The following is a 14994-nucleotide window of genomic DNA, read 5'->3' on the forward strand; positions in this document are numbered from 1 at the left end:
ACAGATTCTGTCTCTCCTTTGTTACAATTTTGGAATCGTCCACTTTTCTCGTGAAGCACCCCAATTTGTCTACAGCATCAGAAAACATTGGTTAGCCCAAAGCATCATTGAGATGATGGACCAGTACAAAGATGCCAGGTTGAGTAAGTGGCTCACGTCGCTTTTGCATTCTGTAGCACCATTCAGCCAGTGCTTGCTGGCTGAGCTTCAGAAGTTGCTTCCACTCCCCCAGCAATTTAATCTGTAGCAGAAGAGGCTTTTTGACAGAAGCTGCAGAATGTTTTTCTGTTTGTTTGAATGCTTTCCCCATGTGCTTTGGGTTAACGGAATGGCAATAAAGGAGCTGGGACAGTAGGCACTGCTTGCACCAGTCCTTGACTGTAATCAGTCTAATGTTTCAAGCATCAATAAAGTTAACTGGTTTGTATTTAATCTCAAAGTAATTATCCTCTAATTACATCAATTTGCCTGCTTTAAAAACACACACCAGAATTTTTAAAACAATAAACCTTTCACTCTCTATATTCAAGATGATGCTTTTAAAAACAGTACTGTTACAAGGAAATGACTTACATAATCCTCTAATATAAATATTTCAGGTATATAGCTGAATTGTCTTTTTGTCGAGGAAAAGTTTTGCAACCTGCATTAACCTTTCCTTTGGTACAGAGATGCCTTTTCATATTCAGGCAGCAGCAAAATCATGTTCCCCACTGCTGTGGGTGCCATTTGTTTTAATTTTTTAAACCATGTAGTGAAAGGTTCGGTTGTACAAAAGATTTTTATTTTAAAAAGTCTTGTAACTAAACAAACAGAGCAATTTCACCCTGTAACAGCAAGGAACGTGATTTCTGCTAAAGTAACTGTGGATAATTTTGCTCCCAGTATGTGTTTCTCAAACTGACCTCACAGCCTGTTAACAGGGCAGCATAAAGCCTTTCAACGATAAACTCTACTTGTATTTGGATTTCAAAATGAAAAATTATTATTTTAATGCAACATGTTAATTCTAAATGCAACATTTTATTTTATTTATTTATTTTATTTGTTTGAGCCAGAATGGGATAATAAACGGCTAATCAATACTTAGTCTAACATGTCTTGTTTTAGTGACTTTAAAAGATAATTCATTGTTCACAAAGCCACCCAACAGAATTTTGATTGGATAATGCACTTTCAATGTGTTTTAGAAGCATATGATACTGTTTTGAACACAAAAGCACATTATAAGTGCATTATCCAACGTGTGCAGAATGGGAGACTTGATTGTTAAGTGACAGATTAGCGGTGTGGAATGGCTTGTATCCAGCACAGTGTTGTGAATTTCATGAGTCTAAATGAAGGCTAGTTTATTAAATAATTAACTTCTTAGCTGGCTCTACAATGGGATTCCTTTAGTTTATGTCTGTTCCCTTTGCTCCTGGAAATGATGAAATTAAACATTTGCCATTTTCCTGCTCTCAAAGACTTCTTTCAAATATTTGTGGCTGTTTGTGCACCATTGAAGAATAAACAGACCAGAGAACTTTTCATAGCATACATTTTTATTTTAATCTAAAATAAAATTCAAAGTTTAGCATCATTAAAAGATATCAAATGCATTCAGAATAAAAAACGGTGTTTTTACAAAGATAAAATACATTTATATTTGGTTTCCCTTGCCCTTACTTCTCAAACTTGTCTTACGATATTCTGGTTCAATTTGTACAAAGTCTTCCCAGCTGTATTTCATCATGCAGCTATATAGAGAAGATATAAAAATGCAGTGTTTTTCTATTTGCAATTAAGAGCTTCCAAACTGTCAGTATGTCATTATAACCAGCTATGCTATACACTGTCCTGTGCATCTCAGGTCAGTAAACTGAAGAGTATCATCAGCACTCCTGTGTATACTCCCAGCTGTCCACTTGACATTTTTCTGAGGCTGGCAGTCCATCTACCTGCTGAATTGATATCTCTGGCTCCTTATACTTTATTGCTGTCCACTCAAGCTTGAGTTTTTTTTACTGTGTTTTGTTCTTGTTGCTAGGAGGTTCACATCTGCAAGTTCTTGCTCCCTAAGGCACTCCAGGAAAGGGGTGGGGAAAAGCCTTCCGCTGAATGACAGGAAAGGTATGAAAACCTGTCAGAACATTTCCCACATGGCAAGAATGATGCCTTAAGGGGAGAGCTTATGCTGATTGCGCCTCTTTACCATAACTGTTCATAATTTGTTCAGGTGATAGTGTTACCTTTTTGTAGCTCCTGGGGGCACCATCAGTTTGTATCGCAGTCCAGCCAAGTATAAGAAAGGCTGACTACTCTGATTTACCTTCTTTTGTCTCTTCAAAATTAGATTTACCATATTGAGCAATTATGCCTCTTGATTTCTTTATGTCTGTTCTCAGTCTTCAGACAATCATTTTGAGAGAGACAATTAGCTACAAGCTTTCCTGTCAGTTGGTTGGCTAACTGAGGCAATGGAAAGGCAAAAAGAATGTAAAATAAAGTAATTAAGCATGAATTATATGCTTGGAGGCCCTCTAAAAATGGGCAGGAAAAAATCTACAGGGACCTAAATACAGTAAGATAGAAGGATTCTTCTATTCATTAGTGGTTGCAATCTTGATGTATCATTTTGATCTTCAGAAAATAAGCACAATGTGTTTTTTTTTAAACTCCTCGATCGCCAACAGAGAAAGGCCATGTGCTTATAAACGGAGCACTGGAAGTCAACATCAATTTACAACCTTCCTTTTGGAGCTAGAAGCATGCAGCCTCAAGCACTAGCTAACTGTGAATTACAGTAGACATGAAATCAAGCAGGTATTCAGCGTAAATTTATCAAAATTACTAACTGTTGTGCAGAAAAACAAGCCAAACTATTGAAAAGAAAATATTACCAGACTAGTTTCTAACACCTGCCAGCATGTTATTAATTCAAAAAGATTAAATGCAAACTTTTACACCTCCAACACGTACATATTTTGGACAATAACAAAAAAGGCACATACATTGTATGTGATAATTGTTTAAAACAAGCTGTTACTACATTTTCACAGATTTTTAAAAAAATGTCTGTTTAAATATCTCATTTCTACAAAGTGAATTTACATTTAAAGTACAAAGTGCAAATACTACAGTTGATCTTATTGCCTTTTGCTGAGGGTATCTCCCACTTGTCTGAGACATTTGATTTGTATTTGGTTCAGCCTTGCTTCTTTGAGGTTTGCTGTCAAAGAAAATTTGAAAAATAATATCACATAAGTGCATTACCATAATGTATTACTATTACAACAATAGGCATATCTGACAATCAGTTTAGAAGACTGGAGCAGGGGCCAACAAAAGATTGGTTCCTTGCTGGATAGAGTCTACTATTTCCATAATGTCAGAATATGCAGCTAACCATTAAGCAGTCTGTTCCTGCCCTCTATCATACTTTGCTAGCCCTTGGCTGCCCATTCAGAACATTCCCATAATCCTGAATCTATATTTTGATGAAATGTCACTATTCTGTTATATCATCAACATATGTAATAGTCAATACATTTCCATCTGTGGGTACTTAAATCCACAAAGCAAGACATGTAGAGAAGAAAGCATTTTTCTGCACCCCTGGGAGACAGTAAGATTTACATAAAAATCCAACATTTTGTACAAAATCAAGGGATGGTTTATTACTCTCCCCCCCCTCCAGGATTTGTACTTAGAATATATTGCATTGACTGGCAGGAGGGCAACTTAGGCTCCAAGATCACACACACACAATTCACTTTTTATGGCTTAAAATGAAGACATAACTTTAATTCAAATTTAGGAAGTGTTGGCAAGGCAAAAGGGCAGAAGCCTGCACCAGTGGTCAGCTGACCACACTCTTGACCCCAGTGGACCCAGAGGGATACCTCCCCATTTCTCAGATGGGAAAATGGGTCCTTTTCCGCTGAGATCCCATGCTAGGGAAGTGAACCACCTGAGATACCTCCTTTGATCCACCTCAGGCCACCTGACAGTGTGAGCTCAGCCCTTGCAGCTGGGTTGGCCCTGCTCATACCCTCCCACCTCTTACAGAACCTGGGGAGCCCAGTATGCAACCCCCCCCCCAAAGCAGGCTCCACCCTATGCCAATCCGTGACAATTCTTTTAATTTTTTAATACAACCACAATAAGCATACAACTCGTCAGAGAAAACTGCTTAAGAAAAGGGGTTGGGCAAGTGCGAAGCTGTGCTTCAACCACAGTGCCAGGAGAAAGAGATCAGGGCAGGTACACGTGGTGCCTTTTAAAGGCTCTGCACCACCCCACCCCATGGCATAACACTACATGTGCACCTCGCGCACCTCTCCCTCATGCCTCTTATTGCTGCCTGCTCCTCCGCCATGTCAATTCATGGCCCGAGTGAGTCAGAGGTCTTTATTGTCAGAAAAGGTACATGCTACAGTTGCCTACATGGAACACTGCATATTTAAATACTTTTCATATAAAAGCCCTATCTTTAGATAGAATTGTAGCCTAGCAGAGATTAGGCAGGGTAAGTGTAATTGGCTCCCTGATGCACTAATTGACTGAATGCAGGGAGCTCCTTACAAGGGTATTGCCAATGACCTTCCACCTGCAGCCTGAAAATGTTATACTCCTGGCTTCTATAACCTTGGTCTCCCATTTCCTTCTGCATAATGTGCAGACCAGATCCTGGGAAAATGGTAAACACTAGGCCATTTATTATCACCTCTCTTGGCCAGTCCCCCTCAGAAATAGATTTGATTGTTCTCTTTTAGGTGGGTGGTTCCTTTTAAACTGCTCCTTGCAAGGCATATTCATTTCCAATGGCTTCCTTTCAGGCCTGAGCTCTTGTGATGAAAGCCACCTTTGGCATCTGCGAGGAGCCTTTATAGCACTGCTAGAGCCCTTAACTGCCAACAGATGGTTTGTACAACTAGAGCCATTTCAAGGCTATCATTTCACAGCACCAGCTTTTAAAATAATTGAGACTGAGTCAGCAAAAAATATTTTAAAGAAATAAAAAAGGTATAACAAAACCAGAAATGATAGGGCTCTTTATACATGTTACATGGTGTTATCAGATTACAGGAAAACAACAGGAGGAAAGGAGGGCAAAAGGTATGCGATGCTTTGAGTGCTGTGGAAGGCACGAGGGGGCAGGAATAGCTATTATAAAATTAAACTAACCAGAATGGTTTTGAATTTTACCAATATAATTGTTTTCAGGCTGCCCTGCTTAAAGTGCGAGTGATGTGCAGGAAGAAATCCAAGTTAAACCTATAAGTGTTTTCTGCAATGGAGAATCAAGAATATTTTTTGGACTGTGAGATACTACCAAGGAGCATGAACTCAGATTAATTAACTGCAGGCCTTGGGAAGTGTTTAAAATCAGGCACATTTCAGTAAAGGAAGCTGCTTTTATACAGTTATCTTGTTATACAGTGTTGCACAGAGTGCTTTGAGAATTGTGTAGTGGGTCATGTGCTAGACATGCGATAAACCATCGAAGCTGTTCACAAGGTTAAGGCCTAGGTGATTTTCTACCTCAAGGTGACAGCAAAAAGCTACTTTGCAATGGAAGGACGGTCATCTGAATTACTTTTCCTTAATGAAGCTGGAAAAACCAACTAACTTAGCACGTAAGATAAAAGTGTGTGAAATAGCCCCACTAAAGGCGGCTATGTTCAACTTGAAGTGAAATGGTAATTTTATAAAAAATCTATGCCCCCCCTTCAAGGTAGACCTTTGAATATTACACATATGCACATAGTTTAGCGCAGAATAGTGTTACCAGCTCTGGGTTGGGGAATATCTGTAGACTTTGGGGATAGAGCCAGGAGTGAGTGGGATTTGGGGCAGAGAAGGACCTCAGTGTAGTATAATGCTATGGGGCCCTCCTTCCAAAGCAGCCATTTTATCCAGAGGAACTGATCTCCATAGTCTACTGATGAGCTATCATTTCAAGGGGATTCCTAGCACATTCCTGTGCATTCCTAGCACAGAACCTGCTTTCCCATTCAAAACTTGGAATTCTATTATCTCAGCACACACACACCCTTTATAAAAATCGAGTTCCCAGTGTTTATTGGCTAGAAATATTGAAAAAAAACTTTATGGAAACATAACATTAACTTATGGAATTTTTTATCATCATGGCCAAGGAGTGACAGGTAGGAAATACAAAACAAATGGACATATTTCTTTCCCATCCTTACCTGTCTACTGGAAGGAGTGCTTTCAGCATTGCTTTTGGGGGCTGGACAAAAAAAAAGATAGATGGCATATGTTAGTTGACAATAGAAATGATTTCTAGGTAGCAATGAATAACCACAGCCAGTTGGCAAATGTTTTATTGTTTGGCAATAATAAATATCCCACGTACTCCCAGTGCAATGAGCATGCACAACTTATAGAAAAGTTCATTCACAGAACCACCCTGTCCTGTATCTCTAGAGAGCTTACGTTTAAGACTGGACTGAGATGGGGCATCCAGTTTTAAGGCATACATAAAAAGTGGCCATGGCATAATGGATGATTAGACTGCTGGCCTGAGTCTTGCCACAAGGTTTGTTTGTTTTAAATATGTTGCCCTGCTTTTCTCACATACTTGGGATTCAAATATGTTGCCCTGCTTTTCTCACATACTTGGGATTACATATCAAACACACAAGAGGACGATTATGCTGAAATGCAACCATAAAATGGGTACGGGTATTGCACTTTCCTGTGGCTTTCAGACAGGAACCACACTACTTTCTACAAGGAACTTGAGAATCCATAGTGGGTAGTGGTTGCAACCTGAACCTGATTACTGATAATAATAATATGTCATTACAGAAAGTGAAACAAATCCAATTCCTTTTAACCCTGGTTTGCAGTGCAGTCCTACACACAGGTACAACTTTCAAGCCAATTGACTCTAGTGAAGCTGCACAAAAAATGATGGATGACATGCTGTGGGCCACTTAGGGAGCAATTCTAGCTTACTGTCAGGAAAATGTTTTTATAATTGCATCCTTAGGTTCCAAGTTGAAGTGAAACTGGCAACCACAATTTTTAAAATCCAGATCCATCCTAGTCCATATGCAATTTATACCTTTTATAACTTTTGTAATTCATTCGCATATTTCAGTGTCAGAAAAGACCAATATAGGTGGAATGCCACTGTGAAGTCTTATTTCTCCCCATCAGAAACTTGCCCAAATGAGTTTGCCTTTTTCTCTCCAAAACCTAGAACTAAACGTAAGTAGTTTGGGCGTCTAGTTTATTTGTCTTGATAGCATCAGCCCTAAGTTTGACGTTAAAATATCTTATCATGAACCTCTAGATAAAAGAATACCAACATTCTTATTAAAACTCAATAACGAAATGCACTGGTAAAAGAGCTGGAAATCCTCTTACTATGGCGTTTCTTTGTGTCTGCTTTATTGTCTTCTTTTGTTACGCCCAGGCAACCCATTAATTCTGCAACTGTCAAGGATTTATCATTATTCACATCACAGTACTCCACAAACTTTTTCACGCATTTCTTGGGCTTGGATTTTTTCCTCAGAAACCTTTTAAAGGGCTTGATTTCTTTTTTGCCGATGTCACCACTAGCATTTTTATCCAGTTGTTTAAAATACCAGTGGACCACTCTCTCCTCCAGAGTATGATTTGGGTCTGGTTCTGAAAGCCTGCAAAAGATATTCATCATTAGCCAAGTATAACAACTGTTCTCTTTTTGGCATTCTTTCTTTTGGCTGGGCAATAGTTAATGTTAAGGAGATCATTCCACCAATATTAGGGACTTAGCGGGTGATTGATGAGGCACTTTCTACCAGACCATTTCCGAGGACTCACCCAGCTGTCATTTTATTATGCTTCCTGTTTTTAAAGTTCAGGATCCCTCCCCGAACTGGTTCCGAGATCCACGTTGGGAGCCTTTGCCCCCCCTTTCCCTCTTTTTACTCCCTAATTGAGCCCCCATTTGTTTCCACACAGAAGCAAAGGGACAGGAAGCAGAAACATTCCAACAGCCTTTTAAAAAACTTATCCATCTTTGTCACATGACAAAAACACCCAATCATTTGCCAGTTATTTTGTTACTTTTGAATGTTCTTCCCTGCTTCCAAGTCTGAAATAGCATTATAATACAAAAGTGTAATAACAGAACCAAGTTGGTAGGGATACACCTGGAGTACTGTGTGCAGTTCTGGAGACCTCACTTCAAGAAGGACATAGATAAAATTGAAAGGGTACAGAGGAGAGCGACGAAGATGATCTGGGGCCAAGGGACCAAACCCTATGAAGATAGGTTGAGGGACTTGGGAATGTTCAGCCTGGAGAAAAGGAGGTTGAGAGGGGACATGATAGCCCTCTTTAAGTATTTGAAAGGTTGTCACTTGGAGGAGGGCAGGATGCTGTTTCCGTTGGCTGCAGAGGAAAGGACACGCAGTAATGGGTTTAAACTACAAGTACAACGATATAGGCTAGATATCAGGAAAAAAATTTTCACAGTCAGAGTAGTTCAGCAGTGGAATAGGCTGCCTAAGGAGGTGGTGAGCTCCCCCTCACTGGCAGTCTTCAAGCAAAGGTTGGATACACACTTTTCTTGGATGCTTTAGGATGCTTTGGGCTGATCCTGCGTAGAGCAGGGGGTTGGACTAGATGGCCTGTATGGCCCCTTCCAACTCTATGATTCTATGATTCTATGATACAAAAAGGTGGGTTGTATTCTGTGCCATTCCTCCCTCACACACACATGGCACAAAAAGATATTTTCTGAAAATTATGCAAGTGATTGGGTCTGGCATGCCACTGAGTCTCATGTGCAGAATGCATGCCCCATTTGTTGCCCCAAGGCTCCAGATGGGGAAGAGGAGGTATATTGTTGTGCAGGCTTGGTTACTGGGGAGCACACTGTCATTGCCCCCAGCAGAAGCAGCCCCCATGGTGTTAACTGTTCCTAATAGTCCTTATCCATGGTTCCTCTATATATTTGTGAAACAGCCTGGGGGGTGGAATGTGTCCAGCTGTCCAGGTTGGAATAGGGTCAATCAGGATGCAGCTAGCAAAGATGGTTGCACACTGATTGACCTTGCCCTTGCAGCTCCCACACTCCGTCAATGAACTCTAGCTTCTTTGCTCTCAGACGCAGCAGGTAGCCAGCAGCAGGTAAAGGGAGAGGGCCTCGGGCAAAGGGTCGTGGTGGAGGGCCTCTTGGACTGCTAATCAGGGCTTGCTAACAAGGGCCTCATGGCCTGCTGACTGCCTGCTAAGGAGCTCTGTCCTGGGCCTGCTAACGAGCTGGCCAGCTCCCACCCACCCCACTTCATCCAGCTGTGAGCTGTGGCCCAAAGCCACCTTAAGCTGCCTGGCCAGGGGCCAGGGGATGGAACCATTTCAAGGCCCGTTCTTAGGAATGGGCTTTGAAGCTAGCAATAATAATAATTTTAAAAGCAGTCACTTAATACAAGGCTAAAATTTAAACTTAAGGAAACAATAGAGGAAAGTTGCTGACCAAACTTGGTGGTGGGTGAGGGGGGGAGCTATTTTGTTAGATTGGCATTGTGTTGTAATGCAACCAGCCATTTTTTAAGGGGCCAGGAAGTTTGGGGCTCTGATCTAGACCCCATTTTAAGGGGCCAGGAAGTTGGCCAGCTGTGATCTAGACCCCATTAGCCCCTGCTTCAAAAAGTGAAAACCAGATTTCTGAGGTTTAACTTGCTGCAGGGCAAGTAAGGAGGCAAATCAGGTCTGTGTCCCAAAAGGCAAATTTCAGTGCAGAAGTGGATGATACTTGACCCTATACAAATGCAAATCTAAGCCAAAACCCTAGTTCAGAAACAGACCCAGTCAGATAACAGGATCAAGCTATAAGTGAAATTTGGGGAGGGGAGGGGAGGGGAGAACTAATTGTGGTGTTCAATATGTAACCTGTATTTGTATGTCCAACTGTTTTTCAATCAGTGCTAAAACTAACGAGTTACCAGACTGATGTTGTAAAGCAGTACAACTGATTTTCATACTTGAAACATGTTTACATTTGAAATGGGCAAGTTTTGGATTTACTTGCCTTTGAAATTGAATGATGTAAGCTTAGGCCACAAATGCATACACGGCCATAAAGGCCAAGGATGTTGTTGCTCTGATACCTTCTGATAATTAAATGGGACAAAGGGTGTATATTAGCTGGACACGGATTACCCAAAATGGGAGAAGGAGATTGGTGATGGAGAGACATATTAAGTGGCTTCCTACATTTCCTCTGTAGGCATTTCCTGCAAACTGTTGACCACCTACCCTATGGCCAGGGTTGTATTAGCTGTTTACTTAGGGACTGAGTAGGAGTATTTTGGGTTTCCTGTGATTCACCTTTATAGGTCACTTTTTTCACCTGCTGCATACTGCCTCTGGAAGTTTTTAATATAAATAGGCCTGTTCTTTGGAATCAACCAGAGATTTGTGAAACCCTGGGATTTTTTTTTGACGGCCCTGGAAGGGTTTTCTGACTGGGTGTGAGTTAATTATTATTGTTATTTTTAAATGTGGTAAATGTTTATTAAGTGATATGACCATATATGGTTGGGTCAACCTTTATCTCCCTCCAAGAAAGGCCAGTGATGAGCCTGGAGGGGGTGGGAAGGGGAGGAGCCCAAGGTACGCACAGCTATGCTTCCCAACCATATTCTGCATGATCATGCCACTTCTGGGGTTTCTCAAATCTGGAAGAGTATTCCAGGGATTTCTCAAAAAAGTTGAGAAAGGCTGGCTTAGAACCTATTTAACAGGAATAGGGCAGGTTGCTTATGATGGTAGGCAGAATTGACAGTCATCCATGCTATGATGGAGTGTTGTTCATTGTACAGTAGGGTGGATGGGAAAAGAATACCCTAAGTTTGGAGCAGCAGCAACAACCAAACTGGGGGAGGAAGATAAGGGCAGGCAGCTGTTGGCACACTTCAGGGGCAGGTGAGGATAAACAAAACTGGCAATTGTTTGCTGTCTGCATTTGGAGCCAAGGTGGTGTTCCGTAAGGGAAGGTAACCAAGAATAGTGGCCAAGTGCAGCAGACCCTCCTAAAGTAGAAATAGATTATGACATTGATCAACAATTTACTAAACAGGTTAGAGCCATTTCTGGCAATTGTGGGAGGTGCAAGGCACTATTCTGCTTTTTCAGCTCCACAGTACAAACATATCACTTTAACCAAATAACTGTGTGCAATCCAGCCAAAGCTGGACATTTCAAGTTCCTATGAATTCAATCCTATGAAATCAGTTGAACATGTTCCATTTGTGAGATGAGTGCTGCTGGTGGGGAGATTTTCCCCACTCCCCTCCATTTTTTACAGACTTCCATATCCACTACACCAAGCCCTGTTCCTGAGGGTCCCCTGGCAGTGTGTGTGTGGGGGGAGGGCAGCCTTTCAGGGGGCTGCAGTTGGCTTGCAGCAGAAGTTGGGAGTTAACAAAGTTCCATTCCTCTCACTGATTTCCACTTGCTGTCTTTTGGATTGAAGCTATTCCCTTCATGGTTTACTGATGTGATCAAGACAAGACAGTTATGGAAGAAAAGTCTAGTTATTGACTTGAGTTATGGCAACACTTGTCTGGAAATGATGATGTCTCTGGAATAGCTCTTGCTTCCCCCATGACAGAGGTAATGGTCACAGCATGGGGGAAGTGTGTTGCCAAATATTCTGTCTTGCAGCTCTTAAGATCACATTGCCTTAGAATAAAGGCAAAAGTGTTCCAGTTGGCACAGCATCAGCAGCTTTCAGCTCTCTGAATTGCTGCATGTAATATATTTATATAACTTTACTGTGAGAAACAGGGACTATTTGCCTTTCCAGAGGGATATTTAAAGCTCTCCACTGCAGAGAATCGACTGAAATGCTTTACTGGCTGATTTTATTGCCTTTGACTAACACCTTGTTGTCTCTTATTTCTACACGCTGGCCTTGATCCAGCAAAAGTTGATCATCATGAAGCAGTCCCTTTGCTTTCAATGAGATTTAGTCATGACCAGTTTAGCTGCACTGAGGTCTTTGTTTGCTTCACTTTGCATAAGGTGGTCCTAATGTTCTTTTAGTAGCTTTAAGAAAAAGTGTCTAAGTAAAGGAATACATACTGGGATGCTGGAGGAGAAAGGAGCAAATGAGAATACTGGAAGAGAAAAAACAAGTGACGGGTGAACTCTCTTTAAACAAGAGCTATTGCATGCTCAAGCCATGACTATTACAGCAAGATGGAAATATGGTGAGGGATCCAAGAAACCTATTTGGATGAACAAAGAAAGGAGCTAAGGAAGAAAAAGGAATGGAGAGAAGAAACAGATCACTAAAGAAGAATATCTGCAAGTTACTGAGCACTGTAGGTCAGCCATCAGAAAGGCCAAAGCCCGGAATGAGCTGACACCGTCACATATGTGAGGAGAAAACATAGGGTAAGCAAGGCAATAGGCCTGCTGTTGGGTGAAGATGAAGAAATTCTAACAGAAGACAGAGAAAAGCAGAAAGTCTGTTTCTGTGTTGACACATCTAGTTATGGTAGTAGGCCAGGTATAGCATCTGGGTGGCTGATTCACATGGACAGAGAGGTTGTCGAGAGGCACCTGGCTGCACTGGATGAGTTCAAATCCCTTGGGACAGATGGTGTGCACCTGTGAGTGCTCCAAGAACTTTCTGGAGAGCTTGCAGAACCTTTGTCAATCATCTTTAGGACCTCTTGGATAACTGTAGAGAAGACTGGAGAGCAAATATTATCTCAATCTTCAAAAAACGGAGATGACTTGGGAAACGACAGGCCAGTGAGTCTAACCTCAATTGCAGGGAAGTTAATGGAGCAGATTTTAAAGGGGATATCTGCAATAATCTGGAGAACAATTTGTTGATCTGAGGAAGTCAGAACAGATTTGTTTTCAACAAGTCCTGCCAAACAAACCTGAGCTGAATCTGCACTCACATTTTTTTTACTGTCGATCCTGCCAAATTCAGATTGATCTGAACCCGGATCTTCCAACAGATCTGCAGACTTCCAGGTCAGGTCTTTATTATTACGGTACTAGACCAGTAGTCAAATTACAAGATACATAAAAACATCTGGCATTAACAAGATAAAAGAATCATTGATAACTAAAATATTATATATTCTGGTTTCTCTTCAGATCTGCAGACTTCCTTTTTCCCAACCTACAACAGGTTCCACTAAGATGCTGCCTTCGCCACTGTATTTTTTCCCCAATTGGTGGTCTTCTGTTTCCTTCCTACTTGATTGGGGAAGCTAAAGTGCGGGGGGTGGGGGAAGCAGTTGTTGTGTGAAACTCCAGCTGGCGCTGAAAGAGCACAAAGCTGGAGAGTGCTTTGTTTCCTGCATTTTGTAGCCTGACTCTACAGCCAAAGCAAGCCAGTGGAGAAGCAAATGAAGTCTATGGGGAATCAAATTCAAAATAGAGAATCTGTATCTTCATTATATCCAATGGAGCTTGACACCAATGGAGGTTGACACCATTCCCTCTTTGGGAACCTCTAGGATTGGACCCCTTGGTCCAATCTTCTTGAAACTTGCAGGGGAGTCAGGGAAGACCCTACCTAAGCTCCCCAAGAAGATTGAGGGGTGCAACATACACCCCTCCCTCCCAGCTCCCAGGAAAGGTGGGGGAAGGATTTCCAATGCAAGTCAATGGCGCTATTGACGTGCATTGGTTCCGAATTGATTCGGACCGATCAAACTGAATCAGACCCCCCTTGCACATTGAGAGGGTTTGAAGAAGAGGGTTTGGAGAAGAGCGATGAGAATGATACAGGGCCTGGAGTTCAAGCCCTATGAGGAAAGGCTGAGGGACTTGGGAATGTTCAGCCTGGAGAAGAGGATGTTGAGAAGGGACATAATTGCTGTCTTTATTTGAAAGGTTGTCACTTAGAGGAGGGCTGGGAAAGTTTTATGCTGGTAGCAGAGGATAGAACCCACAGTAATGGATTTAAACTATGTGATGAATGATACCGGCTAGATATCAGGAAAAAATTGTTCACAGAGTAGTTCAGCAGTGGAATTGACTGCCTAAGAAGGTGGTGTGGTCCCCCTTACTGACAGTCTTCAAGCAGCGGCTAGACAGATACTTATCCTGGATGCTTTAGCTGATCCTACATTGAGCAGAAAGCGAAGAGGAACTAAAGAGCCCCTTGATGCGGGTGAAGGAGGAGAGTGCAAAAGCTGGCTTGAAATTCAACATGAAGAAAATGAAGATCATGGCATCCTGCCCTCTCAATTCCTGGCAAATAGAAAGGGAAGAAATGGAGATAGTGACAGATTTTATTTTCCTGGGCTCCAAGATCACTGCAGATGGGGACTGCAGCAAAGAAATTAAAAGACGCTTGCTCCTGGGGAGGTAAGCTATGGCAAATCTAGACAGCATCCTAAAAAGCAGAGACATCACCCTGCCAACAAAAGTGCATCTAGTCAAGGCTATGGTATTCCCAGTTGCAATGTACGACTGCGAAAGTTGGACCATAAGGAAGACCGAGCGTCAAAGAATTGAGGCTTTTGAACTCTGGTGCTGGAGAAGACTCTTGCGAGTCCCTTGGACTACAAGGCGAACAAACCGGTCAGTCCTAAAGCAGATCAGCCCGGACTGCTCCTTAGAAGGTCAGATCCTGAAGATGAAACTTAAATACTTTGGCCACCTCATGAGAAGGAAGGACTCCCTGGAGAAGAGCCTAATGCTGGGGGCGATCGAGGGCAAAAGAAGAAGGGGACGACAGAGAATGAGGTGGCTGGATGGAGTCACTGAAGCAGTAGGTGCAAACTTAAATGGACTTTGAGGAATGGTAGAAGGCCTGGAGGATTATTGTCCATGGGGTTGCGATGGGTCAGACACGACTCTGCAACTAACAACAACAACAACATTGAGCAGGGGTTGGATTAGGTGGTCTGTATGGCTCCTTCCACCTTTATAATTCTATGAAACTAACTAATAATGGATAATCTAATTTCCCTCTAAATGATTACATGGTGGTTGCTGTGATACACA

At 41.8% G+C, this 14994-nt stretch overlaps 1 protein-coding gene across 2 annotated transcripts in view; it reads right to left on the bottom strand.

Annotated features, from left to right (window-relative positions):
* Nucleotides 1–1526: 1526 nt before the first annotated feature.
* SMOC2 (SPARC related modular calcium binding 2) overlaps nt 1527–14994 on the bottom strand; it is a 190565-nt gene continuing 177097 nt past the window's right edge. For both annotated transcript variants that reach the window (XM_077347117.1, XM_077347109.1), the window contains exons 11-13: nt 7384–7658; nt 6198–6238; nt 1527–3211 (exon numbers count right to left, since the gene is read on the bottom strand). In XM_077347117.1, the coding sequence (XP_077203232.1) occupies nt 3188–3211; nt 6198–6238; nt 7384–7658 (340 nt within the window). In that variant the 3' untranslated portion in view covers nt 1527–3187. The remainder of the gene's footprint in view (nt 3212–6197; nt 6239–7383; nt 7659–14994) is intronic.

This window comes from Paroedura picta, chromosome 1, assembly GCF_049243985.1.
Source record: "Paroedura picta isolate Pp20150507F chromosome 1, Ppicta_v3.0, whole genome shotgun sequence".
Classification (NCBI taxonomy): Eukaryota; Metazoa; Chordata; class Lepidosauria; order Squamata; family Gekkonidae; genus Paroedura; species Paroedura picta.